The sequence below is a fragment of the Hevea brasiliensis genome, chromosome 16 (assembly GCF_030052815.1).
Source record: "Hevea brasiliensis isolate MT/VB/25A 57/8 chromosome 16, ASM3005281v1, whole genome shotgun sequence".
NCBI classification, from domain to species: domain Eukaryota; kingdom Viridiplantae; phylum Streptophyta; class Magnoliopsida; order Malpighiales; family Euphorbiaceae; genus Hevea; species Hevea brasiliensis.
This window is the reverse complement of record NC_079508.1, coordinates 65,340,601-65,355,807: the sequence shown is the minus strand read 5'-3', so window position 1 is coordinate 65,355,807 and position 15,207 is coordinate 65,340,601. Positions and strand designations below refer to the sequence as shown.

Sequence of the window (15,207 nt, the reverse complement as noted above, 5' to 3'; positions counted from 1 at the left end):
AGAAAAGAATTTTAAAATATTTACTCAATATCTGAGATTTATGCAACTCATGCATATAGTTATAATGGTTTTTTTATCTTTTATTTATAAAAATTAGAAACAATTATTAAATTGATACACTTATTCTACTAAATTTTCTACACTATTGTTATTCACTTACTCACAATCAATAATTTTTAACTTAATTATCAGAGTGGTTGACTAAAAGGCCATCAACCTTAACTTTTTTTTCTCTTTGATGGGCTTACGTGACATGTATACTGATCTTTATATGCTCATGGCAGTATCAAAAATTTTATAATTAAATATAAATAATTAATATATTTAATACAATTATTCTTTTAACAACAATAACACTCAAGTACTATTAAATTATTAACGATATGTTGGGTTGTTAAAGTCATATAAAAAGCTAAACTATAATAAAAAAATCAAAATAAAAAGAAGTCAACAGAAAAAAATTAAGTTGACATGTGAAAAAAAAAAAAAAATATATATATATATATATTAAAGATTTATAAATTAAATCAATAATCTTTTGCACAATTCGATTTTATTTTTTTATATTTCAATTCAGTTTAATTATTATAATTATAATTTTTAATTAATTCAATTTAATTTAATTAAAATCTGAGAGATTTCACAATCCTAAGTAATTCTATTTCACTTAATCAGCAATAAATGAAGCTGGCGTCGGTTGCACCTAATGTTTAATGGCCTGGGCTGCGTGCATTATTTTGAAACCGATTACCGAACTAAAGGACCATAATTTTAAATTTGATTTATTTATATTTACTTCGAATTAAATTTTTATCGAGTTAAATATTAAATTTTTATTTATTAACTTTCAAAAATTGAAAAGTTTAATCTTGATATTTATTCTTAAATAATAATATATTTTTTTCATTTAATCTGATTAAAATTTATAATTTATAATTTTATATGAGCTGATGCCTGCAAGGGCAAGGCTGAAACTAGTGCCACATGAAGTTAAAAAAAAAAAATTAAATATAATGATTCAATAAATTATAAAATTATTATATATTTATTCAATCAATTGTAAATACTCACTGCACCAAGCATGAGGATTCCCGTCACTGACTTCATGAAAACAGCAGTTTCCAAACCTTTCATGTCATCACATTCGCTGGCTTTGAATATAAATAAAATCTCTCATGGCTGTTAGCTTTATGCTTATATCTATTACATAGAAAGATTGGCGCTCTCTTAAGTCAGCTGCCTAATTCTACTCTACATTACTATAAATGCAAAGCAGGGTGTTTAGGTATTAAAAAGTCCCTTCCTTGGATCTGTAGTAGGTCAGGCAGGTTCCCAAAAACCCAAAAGCTGTCCATAAAATCTGAGCCCTGTGCAAGAAATAATGGATCGATCTTGTTTTCTCAGGGTTCTTCTCGTTTTCGTTCTTCTGGCCCTCTTCGTTTCTCATGGTATACTGCAAAGTTCTTGGCTTTTTTGCTTTTGCTAGAATTTCTTTTCCTTTCTTTTAGTGCTGCTTGATTCCTTTTCTGGTTCTTACACTTGCTATTGTGAATTAAGGATTCAGTAGAAAGGTGATGAAGACAGCTGAGATTGGAGGGGATTCCTCGGATCAAGCAGAGGTTGGTTAATTAATTTCTCTTTTTTTTTCATAAAAAAAATATTTCTTTCCATTTTTTTATCATGATAATAATGATATACACTCTTTATGCATAAATTCTACGTTTGGTTTCCAGGAAACTGGAGGAAAATCAAGGGAGATGATTGAAGAAGTGTTGGACTATCAATTGGATCCGGGGCCAAACACTAACCCCAAAACTGGCTTTATATTTGGACCTCCTCCTCATGGGTGATGGAGATGAGTCTGAAAAGATGTTATTGTTTGTGTTTTTGGTTTCTTTTTCATTTTGTGCGTTTGGGAAACAAAGTGGTTTGAGAGAAAGGTTAGGTTTGGGGTATTATGTTGATTAGTGTTCCTCTGCCAAACTGTAATTTGTAAACAAGATGGTTGCCTGTTAGATTATAAACTTTGGTCGTCACTTGTTTCAATCTGATCCCTTCTCTGTGACTTGCTGCCTGTGCTTCTCTTTTATACATTTCGCCCATTATAAAGCCCAATACCAGATCAAGAGCTAAACCTTTGCTAGCAGAAGCAACGGTGAGCTGCTATAGATTTTAGACCATCCAAATTAAATAGACCTTGATGGTTTGGACAAAATCTTCTTTGAAATTCATTTGAAAGTCAATGGCTATGCTGATTAACATATTATTGTATATGAGTTATAATTCATTTCTTGCAAAGGGACATAGGAACTTTGGATACAATTTTTACCAAGAAGAAACTCTTTAAAGATATACGAATTCTATGTGATTTGCGCTTACAATCACATATGTTCAAGTTGAATAATTTAAGAAAGAATAATTTATCTTATATATAGATATGAGAAAAAGAGGAACATTTGCTTTACCAAAAATTGCCTTCATCTTACAAATTAATTATAATTATATTTTTTATTTAAATTAATTTTAATGTTTGAGTAAATTTCAATTTTTTAATTTTATAGTTCATATAAATTTAAAATTATTTTTTATACTTATACAATAACTTTAATTAAATATAAAATTTTATAAGAATTAATTAATTAAAATAAAAAATTAATAAGTGAAAAATAAAAAATATAATTAATTTATAATCGATCTATAATAATATCTCTATATCTATATTTATATAAAGTAATTTATTATTTAAAATAATTTAGAATTTATATAAATTGAAAATTCTTATTCAATAAATTTTAATCTAAATATAATTAAGTTAATAATTAAAAAAATGTAATGTTAAAGTAAAAGAAAAAAATTATCATAACTTAACTAGGATATAAATCATTAATCAAGTTGAATTTTATTTAACAATATTAATTAATTGAATATAAATCCTTAACTAACAATTAATTTTTTATATATAAATAATAAAAAATTTTGTAAATGACATTAATTAATTTATTAAAAAGTAAATTTAACTAGTAAATTATTGGCGACGGCAAATCCACCACTAAATCTATAAATAATTTCAATATCAAATATTACTATATTTAATATAAACTAAAATTTTAATAATAATTATACTTTTACCAAAAAAATCATATTATAATTTCCAACATAATAATTCTATCATCCCAATCTTATGAGTATTATTAAATAATTAAAAATTATTTAATTTAATAAAATAAAATAAATCAATATTTTAAACATCAATTTCATTTCTAATAATTTATTTTTTTAATTATTTTAAATATTTATAAATTTATAATATAAAACAAATAAAGTTTATTTTAATTATATAAAAATGGGGATGAGTGGGAATATTGAAATTTCTAAAAATATCCATAATAATTTAATATTATGAAATAAAAGACAAATTTTAATTAATTATTACAATTAATTAATTTTTTTATTAAAAATATTAATTTACTTAAAAATAAAATGTAAGTAAAGTATAACTCGAACTAACATATTAAGTAATTGACAATTAAAAAAATCATATAATAATTAATATGATAATAATAAAATTAATATTTTTATTTAATACATGTATATTAATTATAATTATTATTATAACTAAAAAAATAAAATGCATTGGAATTTTAAATGATTCACTTTTCACACTCAGGGTTAATGTCTTTATTAACCTATTTGACAGTCATTTGCATGTTTTTAAATTTTTTAAATTATTATTATATAAAATTAAAGTGTATCTCTTTGTTTATTTATTTATATTTATTTATTATATATAATTATTCACACAAAAGGAAGAAAAATATATAACATTTATTAATTAGATAGTGTTAATTATAATTTGAAAAATTATTAAATTAATATTATATCATATAAAAAAATTAACAAAAAATTATATGAAAATAAATTAACAAGAAGTGAGTATAAGTAATTGGATATTTAATAGAAGTTAGTAATTAAAAAAAAAAAAAAAACTTATTTTCAATTCTCATAAGCATATGGGAAATGGGTTAATTTTTTTTTTTTTTTTTTTGAGATTGGGCCATGAGATCCATAGGAGCTTGCTCTTCATAAACAATAATGATGAGAAAAGGGCTGCATCATATGCTTGGCCCATCCCAATTTCACAAATCCACCTCTTTTACGTTCAGGTTGGCTGTATTTATTAATTTTGTTAAATTTCTTTATTTTAATATCTTTATTTTAAAGATAAAGCTATAAAGTTAATACTAGAATTCAAATATTATCAATATTCGAATATTCGATATTATTTATTTATATTTTTTTCTTAAATATTGGTCTTACTTTTATGTTAATTACTGAATTTAAAAATTGTCCAAGAAATTGGTGCGCAGGCGATGAAACCATTTAAAAGTCTAATAGTCTGAACTCCGAAATGGCAAAGCAATGAAACCTTCTTTTTTATTTATTTAATGGTCCCAATCTTTTTTCAACAACAAATTAATTTTTTATAACTAATTTTATTGCTTCTGAACGTAAATTTTCTTGCAGTGAAAATAAAAATTAAAGGAACAAAAGTTTCAATGAAAATTTTAGATTCAACCCAAGTCTCTTGCCCCCTCCATCCGCTTCTGCTCACAAATAAAAGAAAAGACCACCAATGGAAACAGGGACGAAAAGTTTGACTAGTATTTTGATAATACGTTGATCCAGCGTTCCCTTCTCTTAAGTTAGAGCCGGCGTGCTCGTAAAGATGGAAAAGTATAAGGAGTAGACTGCAGGTATATTCCACGGGGTCTGCTGTATACGACTTCCACTTCAACATTTCCCATGAATTTCACAAAAGAAAAAAAAGGCCTAAAGCTCAATTATATCTTCATATTTATTAGAAAATTTTAATTTACTTTAATTTTAAATTTTTATCTAATTTAATTTTAAATTTTAAATTTAAATTTAACTTGAAATTTAATTTAAGAATTAATAAAATTAAGAAATTAAATTTCTTAAATTTTAGATTTAAATTAATAAATAAAAAAATTAATTTTAAAATTAAGAAATTAAACTTTTTAATTTTTTATTTAAATAAAAAAAATTAACTCATAAATTTTAATTTTTAAATTAAATTAATATTAAATTAAAAATTTTAAACTAAATTAAAAAAAAAATTAAATTTACTCAATAAACACATGAGCCAAATTAAATATTTTGCCAAAGAAAAACCCAGGTGAACGTTTCCCACAAGTTTCCCTGCCAGGTTGACCGCTTTAACTTGCGTATAGTTTACCTCATTTTTGGAACAAGGTAGGCCACTGCATGGAAATTGCCTAACTTACATATAATCAGGTCATGGAAATTGCAAGGGAGTACCTAGGAATTGGCTTGGCTGCCCATTTCCCATCTTCCAAGAAGCTTCACTTTTGTTTATATTTTTCAGTCAATTGACAAAAGCCATAGAAAAAAGAAATACCCTGTTGTCGTCAACCATATCCCCAGGTACAAAAAGACAAAGAAAAGCAGGTTTCTGTTTTTTAAAAGACTCCAATAATCATGCATACGTAGAAAATTTTCCCTTTCATTTTACACGCGTAAGGATGTTTATTGGTGGCACCATTTCTTGATGTTTCTTTTTCTCGCACCTTCTTCCATAGACCTGCCCACTGCACCATACGAGCACCTTCCTTCACCTCCTTCGAGGCTTTGACGGCTGACTTTTTTGGCCTTTGATGCTTTTAAATACCCACTCCACCATAACCGTAAAAATAAACTCCTCTTTCATCCTTTACTTGACAAATTCCTGCAAAGCCTTCTCTTCTGAGCTGAAAGCACTTCATCTCCATCTACTTGGAAAAGAATTAAGCCTTCTGTTTTCGTTTCTTGCTTATCAATCAACTGCTTTGTACAAATGGAAAACTTATCATTTATCGAGCTATTCATTATATTGCTTGACATTTTATTGTGTGAATTATTTCGATATAAGGTCGGTTACTTGCAGAAATTTTTCTCAAGATTTTGGTTCTCTATCCGATCCAAACTTAGCTTTGGTAAGTCAAAGGTGTGCGAAGAGAACAAGAACCAAGATTCTGAGTCGTCCAACCAGCAGGATTACTTTAGCAGGAGAGATGATAGGAACCTCTGCAGAGAAGAGGTGGAGATGGTGATGGGGAAATTAGGACTTTTTTGCAGCGCAGAAAGTGAGGAGCTTAAGGAGTCGATGGGTTCTGATGAGCTTTCCCAGCTGTTTGATGAGAGGGAGCCAAGCTTAGAGGAAGTAAAAAAGGCTTTTGATGTTTTCGATGAGAAGAGAGATGGTTTTATTGATGCTGAAGAGTTGCAGAGAGTCCTCCAAACATTGGGACTAAAGGAAGGATTTACGCTGGAGAACTGCAGGAAAATGATCAGAGCTTGCGATGAAAACAGAGACGGAAGAATAGACTTCAATGAATTTGTAAAATTCATGGAGAACATCTTTTCTTGAATATACTTTTGGAAACATCAAAAGCACAACATATTTTATATTTTGCTTGTCTTTTCCTCTCCCTCTCAACTCTCTCATTCCTTTTTTTTTTTTTTTAATTATGGTTTTTTGCCCCTATGTAATTACAATATATGGTTAAAATATATAGATGAGCAGCAAATCCAGATGAATATCTCCCAAAAAACGAAAGTTAATTAGAAAGAGTGTTCCACTGACCAATACTTCAATAGAAGAACTTCCATAATATCATACTTCTGGGAGCCTTCAACAAGCTCAATATCCTCAAGTAGCCAAGAAGTCTAACATGGTCTCAGCAATCCGAGTTTCGCAGCATGCGATGTTCTGTTTATACATACAACTAAAATATACATAATTGTTGCCAGTAATCCCACTTCACACAATCTCTCGCTATCCTCCTCAAAACCTTTAAACCTTCCTTAAGGTAACCTTTTTCCACAACTCCAATAAAAAACGAACTTTAAGCAAAAGTATCATTTCCAGGCACTGAATTCCAAGTCCACATAGCCTCTTGGACAATCAAACACTTTGAATACATATGTAAACGAGTATTCTTGACATAAGTAATGATGAAACAACAACCCTGACTTCCAACACATAGCAATGGTATTGTTGACCGTCCTCCACTCTTCCGCTGTCAGAACAAGAAGACAGAGCAATAGCAAAAATATACTCAATCGGGCTTATAATATCACTGACTCCACTTAAATAATTTGTACTTAATTGATCTTTAAGTTCAGATAAAAAAAAATTATGATAGATGACAATCAATATAAAAATTTAATGAGATTCAAATAATATAAACATTGAATTATAATTGATATAAACATTGACGTGTACTCTATATATTTTTAAAGATTTAAATTAAAATTATTTAAAATAGTGAAAAAAAAATTATATAATTAGTTTTAAATTTTTGATATAAAAACTTAATTAAATTGAGTTGAGATAAGCTTATAATATCACTCAAAACCATATCTTTCAATAACCTAATTACTTCTAACGAAAACCCATTATGTAAATACCCAATCATCAAAGCACTCGAGGACATTACATTTCTTTGACGCATACTACCGAACAGTTTGCGAGCAATTAAAAATTCATTGCATTTTGTATAAGTATTAATCAAGGAGTTGGTCTCAAGTGAGTTGTTTTGGTAGTTCAATTCATAATTATTAAAAATGGGCAAGTTTTGAGTATCAGCTGGGTCTGGAGGAGGAGGGAGTGAGTGGTTTGACATGGAAAGACACGGCGCGTCGCTGAGGAGCGCATGGATTTTTCTTGGCGGCTTTGTTGATATTTAGGGATGGCAATTTTTCCGAACTCATCCCACATGTCCGGATATAATTAATTTTTTCTTACATCACTTTGATTTTGACATTGTGTAGGGTGGAAATGGTCCCTCCAGCCCCGTAATTCACTGTATAGTAATATATTATTATTATTTTTTTATATTAAAAATAATATATTTTTATTATATATTATAATTTTAAAAAATTATTAAAATTATATTTAAAATTTATATTTTTAATTTATAATTTATTATCTAATAAATAAATTTATATTATATAATAATAAATTAAAATAATAAATAATAAAAAGATAAAAGAGCAATTTCAACTCCATCCGTCACGTTTTCATTCCTATTTATATACATATTAAAATTATGATTTTAAAATTTTGGTCAATCCCCCCCCTTACATTCTATACTGATATATTTACATAAATTTTTATATAATTTAAAAATATATTTATATAATTAAAATAATAATTTTTAATTTTTTTATAATTAATTTTGATTAGACTTCGAATTAGATATCTAATCAATATAGGGATGATTCAAGTACTATTAAATTAAAATTTATTAATTATTAAATTATTTTATATATATATTTAAATATATGGTAAATGAAAATTATTGACCCCGTGTAGCTCAAAATGAGCATTGATTTTGATGATAACAAAACTCAAAGAGAATCTATCTAACCTAACCTTGAAGTGATGTGTAGATTCTTTGTCTTATGCATAAAGAACCTTTGAAGTTGTATCTAAGGAGAAAGGTATTTCGAGACAAATCCAAAATGAGAAAAAGGCTATGGAAATCAAGACTCAAAGCAAAGGTATGAAAAGTATAGTGTTAGAGTCTTAGGTCTTTTTATAAAAAAGAATAGATGAGAATTTAGTCATATGGAGCTCAAAAATGAAAATTTATTTTCTGATTACTTTTTCTCATCATGACCTTGAACACAACTATTGAAACATTTTTTAAAGGTCTAAATCATTTTGCATTGCAAGTTGAGACATGCAGCTGTCGACTTAGTTTCCTAACTGGTTTGCTAAAATTTTCGGTTTGCTAATGTGTTTGCTAAAAACATTAGTTTACTAACCGATTCTTGTTGCTCCTAAAATTTTATTAGTTTGCTAATTTATCGTAGCTCAACTTCGCACAAAAGGACAAAATAACGGCTATTTTGTCTTGGGCAGTGTGTATAACGTTCCAAAAGGGTTTCAAACGGTCTAAAATGATTTGGGACTATAAATACACATTCTCTACTTCATTTACACTTAATGAAAGCTTACATTTGATCTCAAACATTGAATTTTCATTTATTGCTTTCATTCAAGAGCATTTAAAGATTTTGAGCTACCATTGGCAAATCAACTCATCTCTTCTTTATAGTTTGATTTGTATTGAGTAAGAGTGAGTGTTGAAATATTGAATTGCATTCAAGAGAGGTTGTACAAGCACCTATTGAAGCTTGGAAGTGTAAGTGCTTGTGATAGCACTTGTGGAGGTTTCAAGCTACCTTGGTGTAAAAGCTTGGTGTTGAGAAATTGTAAAGGGCTTTTGGTCTCTTGCCTTCAAAAGAGCAAATAGTGGAGAAAAGACTCAAAGAGGGTTCTTTGAAAGAGTGGATGTAGGCTAGCTAAGCCGAACCACTATAAAATCCTTGTGTTTGATTTCTCTAACCTTTACCTCTTTACTTTTATGCAATTTAAATTTCTTTTCTCATATACATGATAGTGAATGTTGGTTAAATAGATTGAGTTGATAAATTTGTGGACATATTGAGAGACTTGAGAAAATTAGTTGATAAATGCTTTATTAGAGATTGCCATATACATTGATTGAGAATTGAATTGCAACATAGAAACACATTGTTGAAGCACATATTACTTTCTCGTTATATAGAAGAATCACATAGTTGAACAAAGCCACAATTTTTCATTAGGCTATAAGCAAGGGCCGAAAAATTGTTAAAGTCCAATTCACCCCCCTCTTGGACTATTTTGGGACAACAAATTGGTATCAGAGCTTGACTCTCTTGCTTAGGGTATTACAACCTTAGAGTGATCCATAATGGCTAGTTCATCTAGTAATACTGCCGGTATACCTGCACCTTTAGTTGAAGGATACTCAATCACTAGACCACCGCTTTTCAATGGCACTAATTATTCATTTTGGAAAGTAAGAATGAGAAATTTCATACAATCTGTAGATATTGATGCATGGAGAATTATTAAAAATGGCCCACATGTTCCTCAAAAGAATGGTACTGGAACTACAAAAGTTCCAAAACATGAAGATGAATATGATGACAATGATTGGAAGAAAATCTCTATAAATGCTAAAGCTATTAATATTTTGCATTGTTCACTTGACCTTAATGAATACAATCGTGTTTCAGGATGTCAATCTGCTAAGGAAATTTGGGATAAGCTTGAAGTGACTTATGAAGGCGATGTTGTTAAAGAGTCCAAAGCAAACCTTCTTATTCGAGATTATGAGCTGTTTGAAATGAGGCCAGGAGAATCAATTGCGGATATGAGTACAAGGTTTACTGATCTTGTGAATCTTCTCAAAGCGCTTGGTAAAAGATTTGAGGAAGCAGAACTTGTGAAGAAAATTCTTAGATCACTTCCAAAATCTTGGGAAGCAAAGACTACAGTTATCCAAGATACCAAGGATTTTAAGACTTTCACCTATGATGAACTCATTGGCTCTCTTATTGCACATGAGATGGTATACAAAAAGGGTGAAGTTGAAAATGAGCAAAAGAAGAAGAAAAGCATTGCTCTCAAGTCAAACAAGGATGAAGATAAGAAGAAAGGTGTTGCATTTAAAGTTGACTCAAGTGACAACTCAAGTATTTCAAGTGATGATGAAGATGAAATGGCTGTGCTTGCAAGAAAATTTAAAAGAGCTTTCAAGAAGGGTGGAAGCAAATACAAGAAATTCTTGAAGAAGTATACTCCCAAGGATAAACATTTCAAAGATTCAAAAGAAGAAATTGTATGTTATGAGTGTCACAAACCTGGACATATCAAGCCCAAATGTCCATTGCTCAAAAAGAAGAAAGGAAAAGAAGATAGGAGCAAGAAAGCTATGAAAGTAGTATGGAGCAACAGTGAAGAGTCTTCAAATGATGAATCGAGTGACAAAGAGGCTGCTCTTCTTTGTTTGATGGCATGTGAGGAGAAAGTTGAGAGCTCACAAAAAGATGAAGAAAGCGACAATGAGGTAAATTCTTATGAATCTCCTAATGTAGAAGAACTTGAACTTGCATTTGCTAGAGTATATGATGAGTATAGAAAATACAAGAGAAAGTGCACTAAAATGAATTTAGAGATTGAATCATTGAGATCACAAAACACTGCCATGTCCAATGTGTATAAAGAAAATGAATTTTACAAAGGACAAATTGCTTTGTTTAAAGAATTAGACTTAGAGTTGAAAATATCAAAAGAAACATGTGAGATGCTCATTGAGAAAAATAAAGTCCTTGAAACTAAGGTAGAGTCTTTGACAAATGATTTAGCAAAATTCACAAAAGGAAAAGAAACTCTAGATGTACTTCTTGGAAACCAAAGAATTAGAGTGAAAAATATGGAATTGGTTTTGATGGTTTCATGAACTATGACAAATATAAGAATCATTTCATTAAAGCATCTACATCTTCCTTGCCTAATGTTACATGTTATTACTGCAATAAAAGAGGTCATATGATTAGCTCTTGTGCATTTAGGAAAGGTCATCTTAAGACAAAGAAGGTATGGGTACCAAAGGGAACCTTACCTAAGGTCACTAACCCCCAAGGACCCAAAGTTGCTTGGGTACCTAAAGCTAAATGATTAAATTTCAGGTTTGTTGCAAAGGAATGAAGGAAAGTGATAAATGGTATATAGATAGTGGTTGTTCAAAGCACATGGTAGTGAAAAGACAAGTTTTCAAAAATTGCAATGAAAGATGGAGGATATGTAAAATTTGGAGACAAAGGGAAAGGAAAAATAATTGGAAATGGCACAATTGGCACCAAACCTTGTATTGAAGATGTATTGCTTGTTGAAGGTTTGAAATACAACTTGCTAAGTGTAAGCCAACTGTGTGATAAAGGCTTTGAGGTAAAATTTACTTCGTCTCTATGTACAATCAATAGTTTAGATAATGACACATTGTTCATTGCCAATAGATCAAATAATGTTTACTTGCTTGACATGAATAATTTTGAAACTAATCATGGTACATGTCTAGTATCTCTTGATAACTCTAGTTATTTATGGCATAGAAGACTGGGTCATGCAAGCATGCATACACTCTCAAAACTGTCTAAGAAAGAACTTGTTAATGGTCTTCCTAAGATTAAGTATGAAAATGAATTTCAATGTAGAGCATGTGCACTAGGAAAGCATACTAGAGCATCTTTTAAGTCTAAGAATATTGTGTCTACCACTAGGCCATTAGAATTGCTTCATCTTGATTTATTTGGACCCGTAACTCCTACTAGTCTTGGTGGAAAGTCATATGCTTTAGTTATTGTTGATGACTATTCAAGATATACATGGACATTTTTCCTTGCTCACAAAGATGAAACTTTTAAAAAATTCATTTCATTTAGTAAGATGGTTCAAAATGAAAAAGGCTTTTGCATATCATCTATTAGAAGCGATCATGGAACTGAATTTGAAAATCATTTATTTGAGAAATATTGTGATAAACATGGAATTAATCATAATTTTTCAGTTCCTAGGACACCACAACAAAATGGGGTAGTAGAAAGGAAAAATAGGACTTTGCAAGAAATGACTAGAACTATGTTAAGTGAAAATAACTTGCCAAAGTACTTTTGGGCTGAAGCTGTTAATACATCTTGTTATGTGTTGAATAGAGTTTTGATTAGACCAATTTTGAAAAAGTCCCCTTATGAGCTTTGGAAAGGAAGAAAACCAAATATCTCATATTTCAAAGCATTTGGTTGTAAGTGCTATATTTTAAATAACAAGAAGGATAATTTAAAGAAGTTTGATGCTAAATCCGATGAAGGAATCTTTCTTGGGTATTCAACAAAGAGTAAAGCCTATAGAGTGTTCAATAGAAAGACTTTGGTTATTGAGGAAACTATTCATGTATTGTTTGATGAGGCTAACCCTTCTATTAGAAAGAAAAATGCTTGTGATGATAATGATGAACAGGTTTTTGAAAAAGAAAATATAATATCAAGTCAAGAAATGGAACAAGTTGATGACAAAGATGAGGAAACTCAAGGAGAAACTACAATAGATGTCCATGATGCCAATGAAGATCAAATTAATGAAGAAATGCCAAATTTGGAAGATTTACAAGTAAATGAGCCCCAACATGAAGATTTACCTAAAGATTGGAGATTCCATAGAAACCATCCTCAAGAAGACATTATTGATGATCCATCTCAGAGGATGATGACTAGAGCACAATTGAGAAGATATTTTGGTAATGTTGCTTTTGTTTCACAAATTGAACCTAAATGTTTTGAAGATGCTCAAAATGATGAATGTTGGATTCTTGCTATGCAAGAAGAACTAAATCAATTTGAGAGAAATAAAGTTTGGAATTTAGTACCTAGACCAAAAGATCATTCAATTATTGGTACTAAATGGGTCTTTAGAAACAAAATGGATGAAAAAGGCAATGTTGTTAGGAACAAAGCTAGACTAGTGGCTCAAGGCTACAATCAAGAGGAAGGTATTGATTTTGATGAAACCTTTGCTCCGGTTGCTAGAATTGAAGCTATTAGAATGTTGTGTGCCTTTGCATGTTTCAAAGATTTTATGCTTTATCAAATGGATGTCAAGAGTGCATTTTTAAATGGTTATATTGATGAGGAAGTGTATGTTGCACAACCTCCAGGCTTTGAAAATCATGAGCATCCAAATCATGTTTATAAACTTACTAAAGCCTTATATGGTTTAAAGCAAGCTCCTAGAGCATGGTATGAAAGGCTTAGTAAATTTCTTTTACAAAATGATTTTCAAAGAGGGAAAGTGGATACAACACTTTTTGTTAAGAAGCATCATAATGATATGCTCATTGTGCAAATTTATGTTGATGATATAATTTTTGGTGCTACTAACGAATCTCTTTGCAAGAAATTTTCTAAGATTATGCAGAATGAATTTGAAATGAGCATGATGGGTGAGCTCACATTCTTCCTTGGACTTCAAATTAAACAAATGAAAGATGGCATCTTCATAAATCAATCAAAGTACATCAAGGATATGCTAAAGAAATTTAAGATGGAAAATTTGAAGAGCATGGGCACTCCTATGAGTTCAACAATTAAAATGGACAGTGATGAAAAAGGTAAAGAAGTAGATACCAAGCTTTATAGAGGTATGATTGACTCTCTTTTGTATCTTACTGCATCTAGGCCTGATATACACTTTAGTGTTTGCTTGTGTGCAAGATTTCAATCATGTCCAAAAGAATCTCATCTAAGTGCAGTTAAAAGAATTTTTAGATATCTCATAGGGTCACAATCAATTGGTTTATGGTATCCAAAGTGCGAATCATTCAATCTTGTTGGCTATAGTGACTCTGATTTTCTTTGGAAGTAGATCGATGAAAAAGTACCTCGGTACTTGTCAATTTCTTGGTCATGCACTAGTTTCTTGTACAAGAAGAAACAAACTTCAGTAGCTTTATCTACAGCTGAGGCAGAATATATAGCTGCTGGTAGTTGTGTTGCTCAAATTTTATGGATGAAACAACAATTGGAAGATTTTGGTTTAAAATATAATCTTGTTCCAATTAAGTGTGACAACACAAGTGCCATAAACTTGGTCAAAAATCCAGTCCAACATTCAAGAACTAAACATATTGAGATTAGACATCATTTTATTAGAGATCATGTTCAAAATGGAAATATCAAAATAGAGTTTGTTGCCTCTGAAAATCAACTTGCTGACATTTTTACAAAGCCTCTTAATGAAGAAACCTTTTGTAGAATTAGAAGGGAAATTGGTATGTGTGAATCACTTGCTTAAAATCTAAGTCATAATAACTTCATGTATCTACATTTTATTAAATGTGTAATTGATCTGCTGTGATATTAGTTTGCTGAAAAATCCTTAAAGCATATTAGCTAACTTGTTTGTGTACTCGCGAAATTAGTTTACTAGGTTGTATGCTAATATTGCGTGACGAAAATTAGTTTGCTATATTAAGCACTGTTCAAATTTCAAACCAAAAGGTGATTGTTCTTGAAGTTTTCTACGTGTTCACCAATGCATTTATCTTTCCACATTTGATATCATACTCTCAGTAATGTGTCAGACATGTAGAATTTTTTTTTGTGTATATAGGTATAGGTAGACTTGTTTGAAATGCAAAATAAAATAAAAAAAAAAAAGGGGGAAAGAAAAGGGAAAAACTGGTTCAGTTGAAAGTACAGTGACACTGAAAAGCGCGGGACTCAAGAGGACTT

At 29.7% G+C, this 15,207-nt stretch overlaps 2 protein-coding genes across 2 annotated transcripts; both read left to right on the top strand.

The window, feature by feature from the left end:
- The first annotated feature begins 5,715 nt into the window (after positions 1-5,715).
- On the top strand, positions 5,716-6,488 carry LOC110640268 (probable calcium-binding protein CML46). Its single transcript, XM_021791506.2, has one exon. It carries the CDS (start codon positions 5,876-5,878, stop codon positions 6,446-6,448), a length of 573 nt encoding a protein of 190 aa, XP_021647198.2. The 5' UTR covers positions 5,716-5,875; the 3' UTR covers positions 6,449-6,488.
- A 3,672-nt stretch (positions 6,489-10,160) lies between these two features.
- LOC131174695 (uncharacterized) lies at positions 10,161-15,048 on the top strand. Its single transcript, XM_058138469.1, has 3 exons — positions 10,161-10,988; positions 11,611-11,676; positions 14,974-15,048. Exons 1-3 carry the CDS (start codon positions 10,266-10,268, stop codon positions 15,046-15,048), a joined length of 864 nt encoding a protein of 287 aa, XP_057994452.1. The 5' UTR covers positions 10,161-10,265.
- The last annotated feature ends 159 nt before the right edge of the window (positions 15,049-15,207 follow it).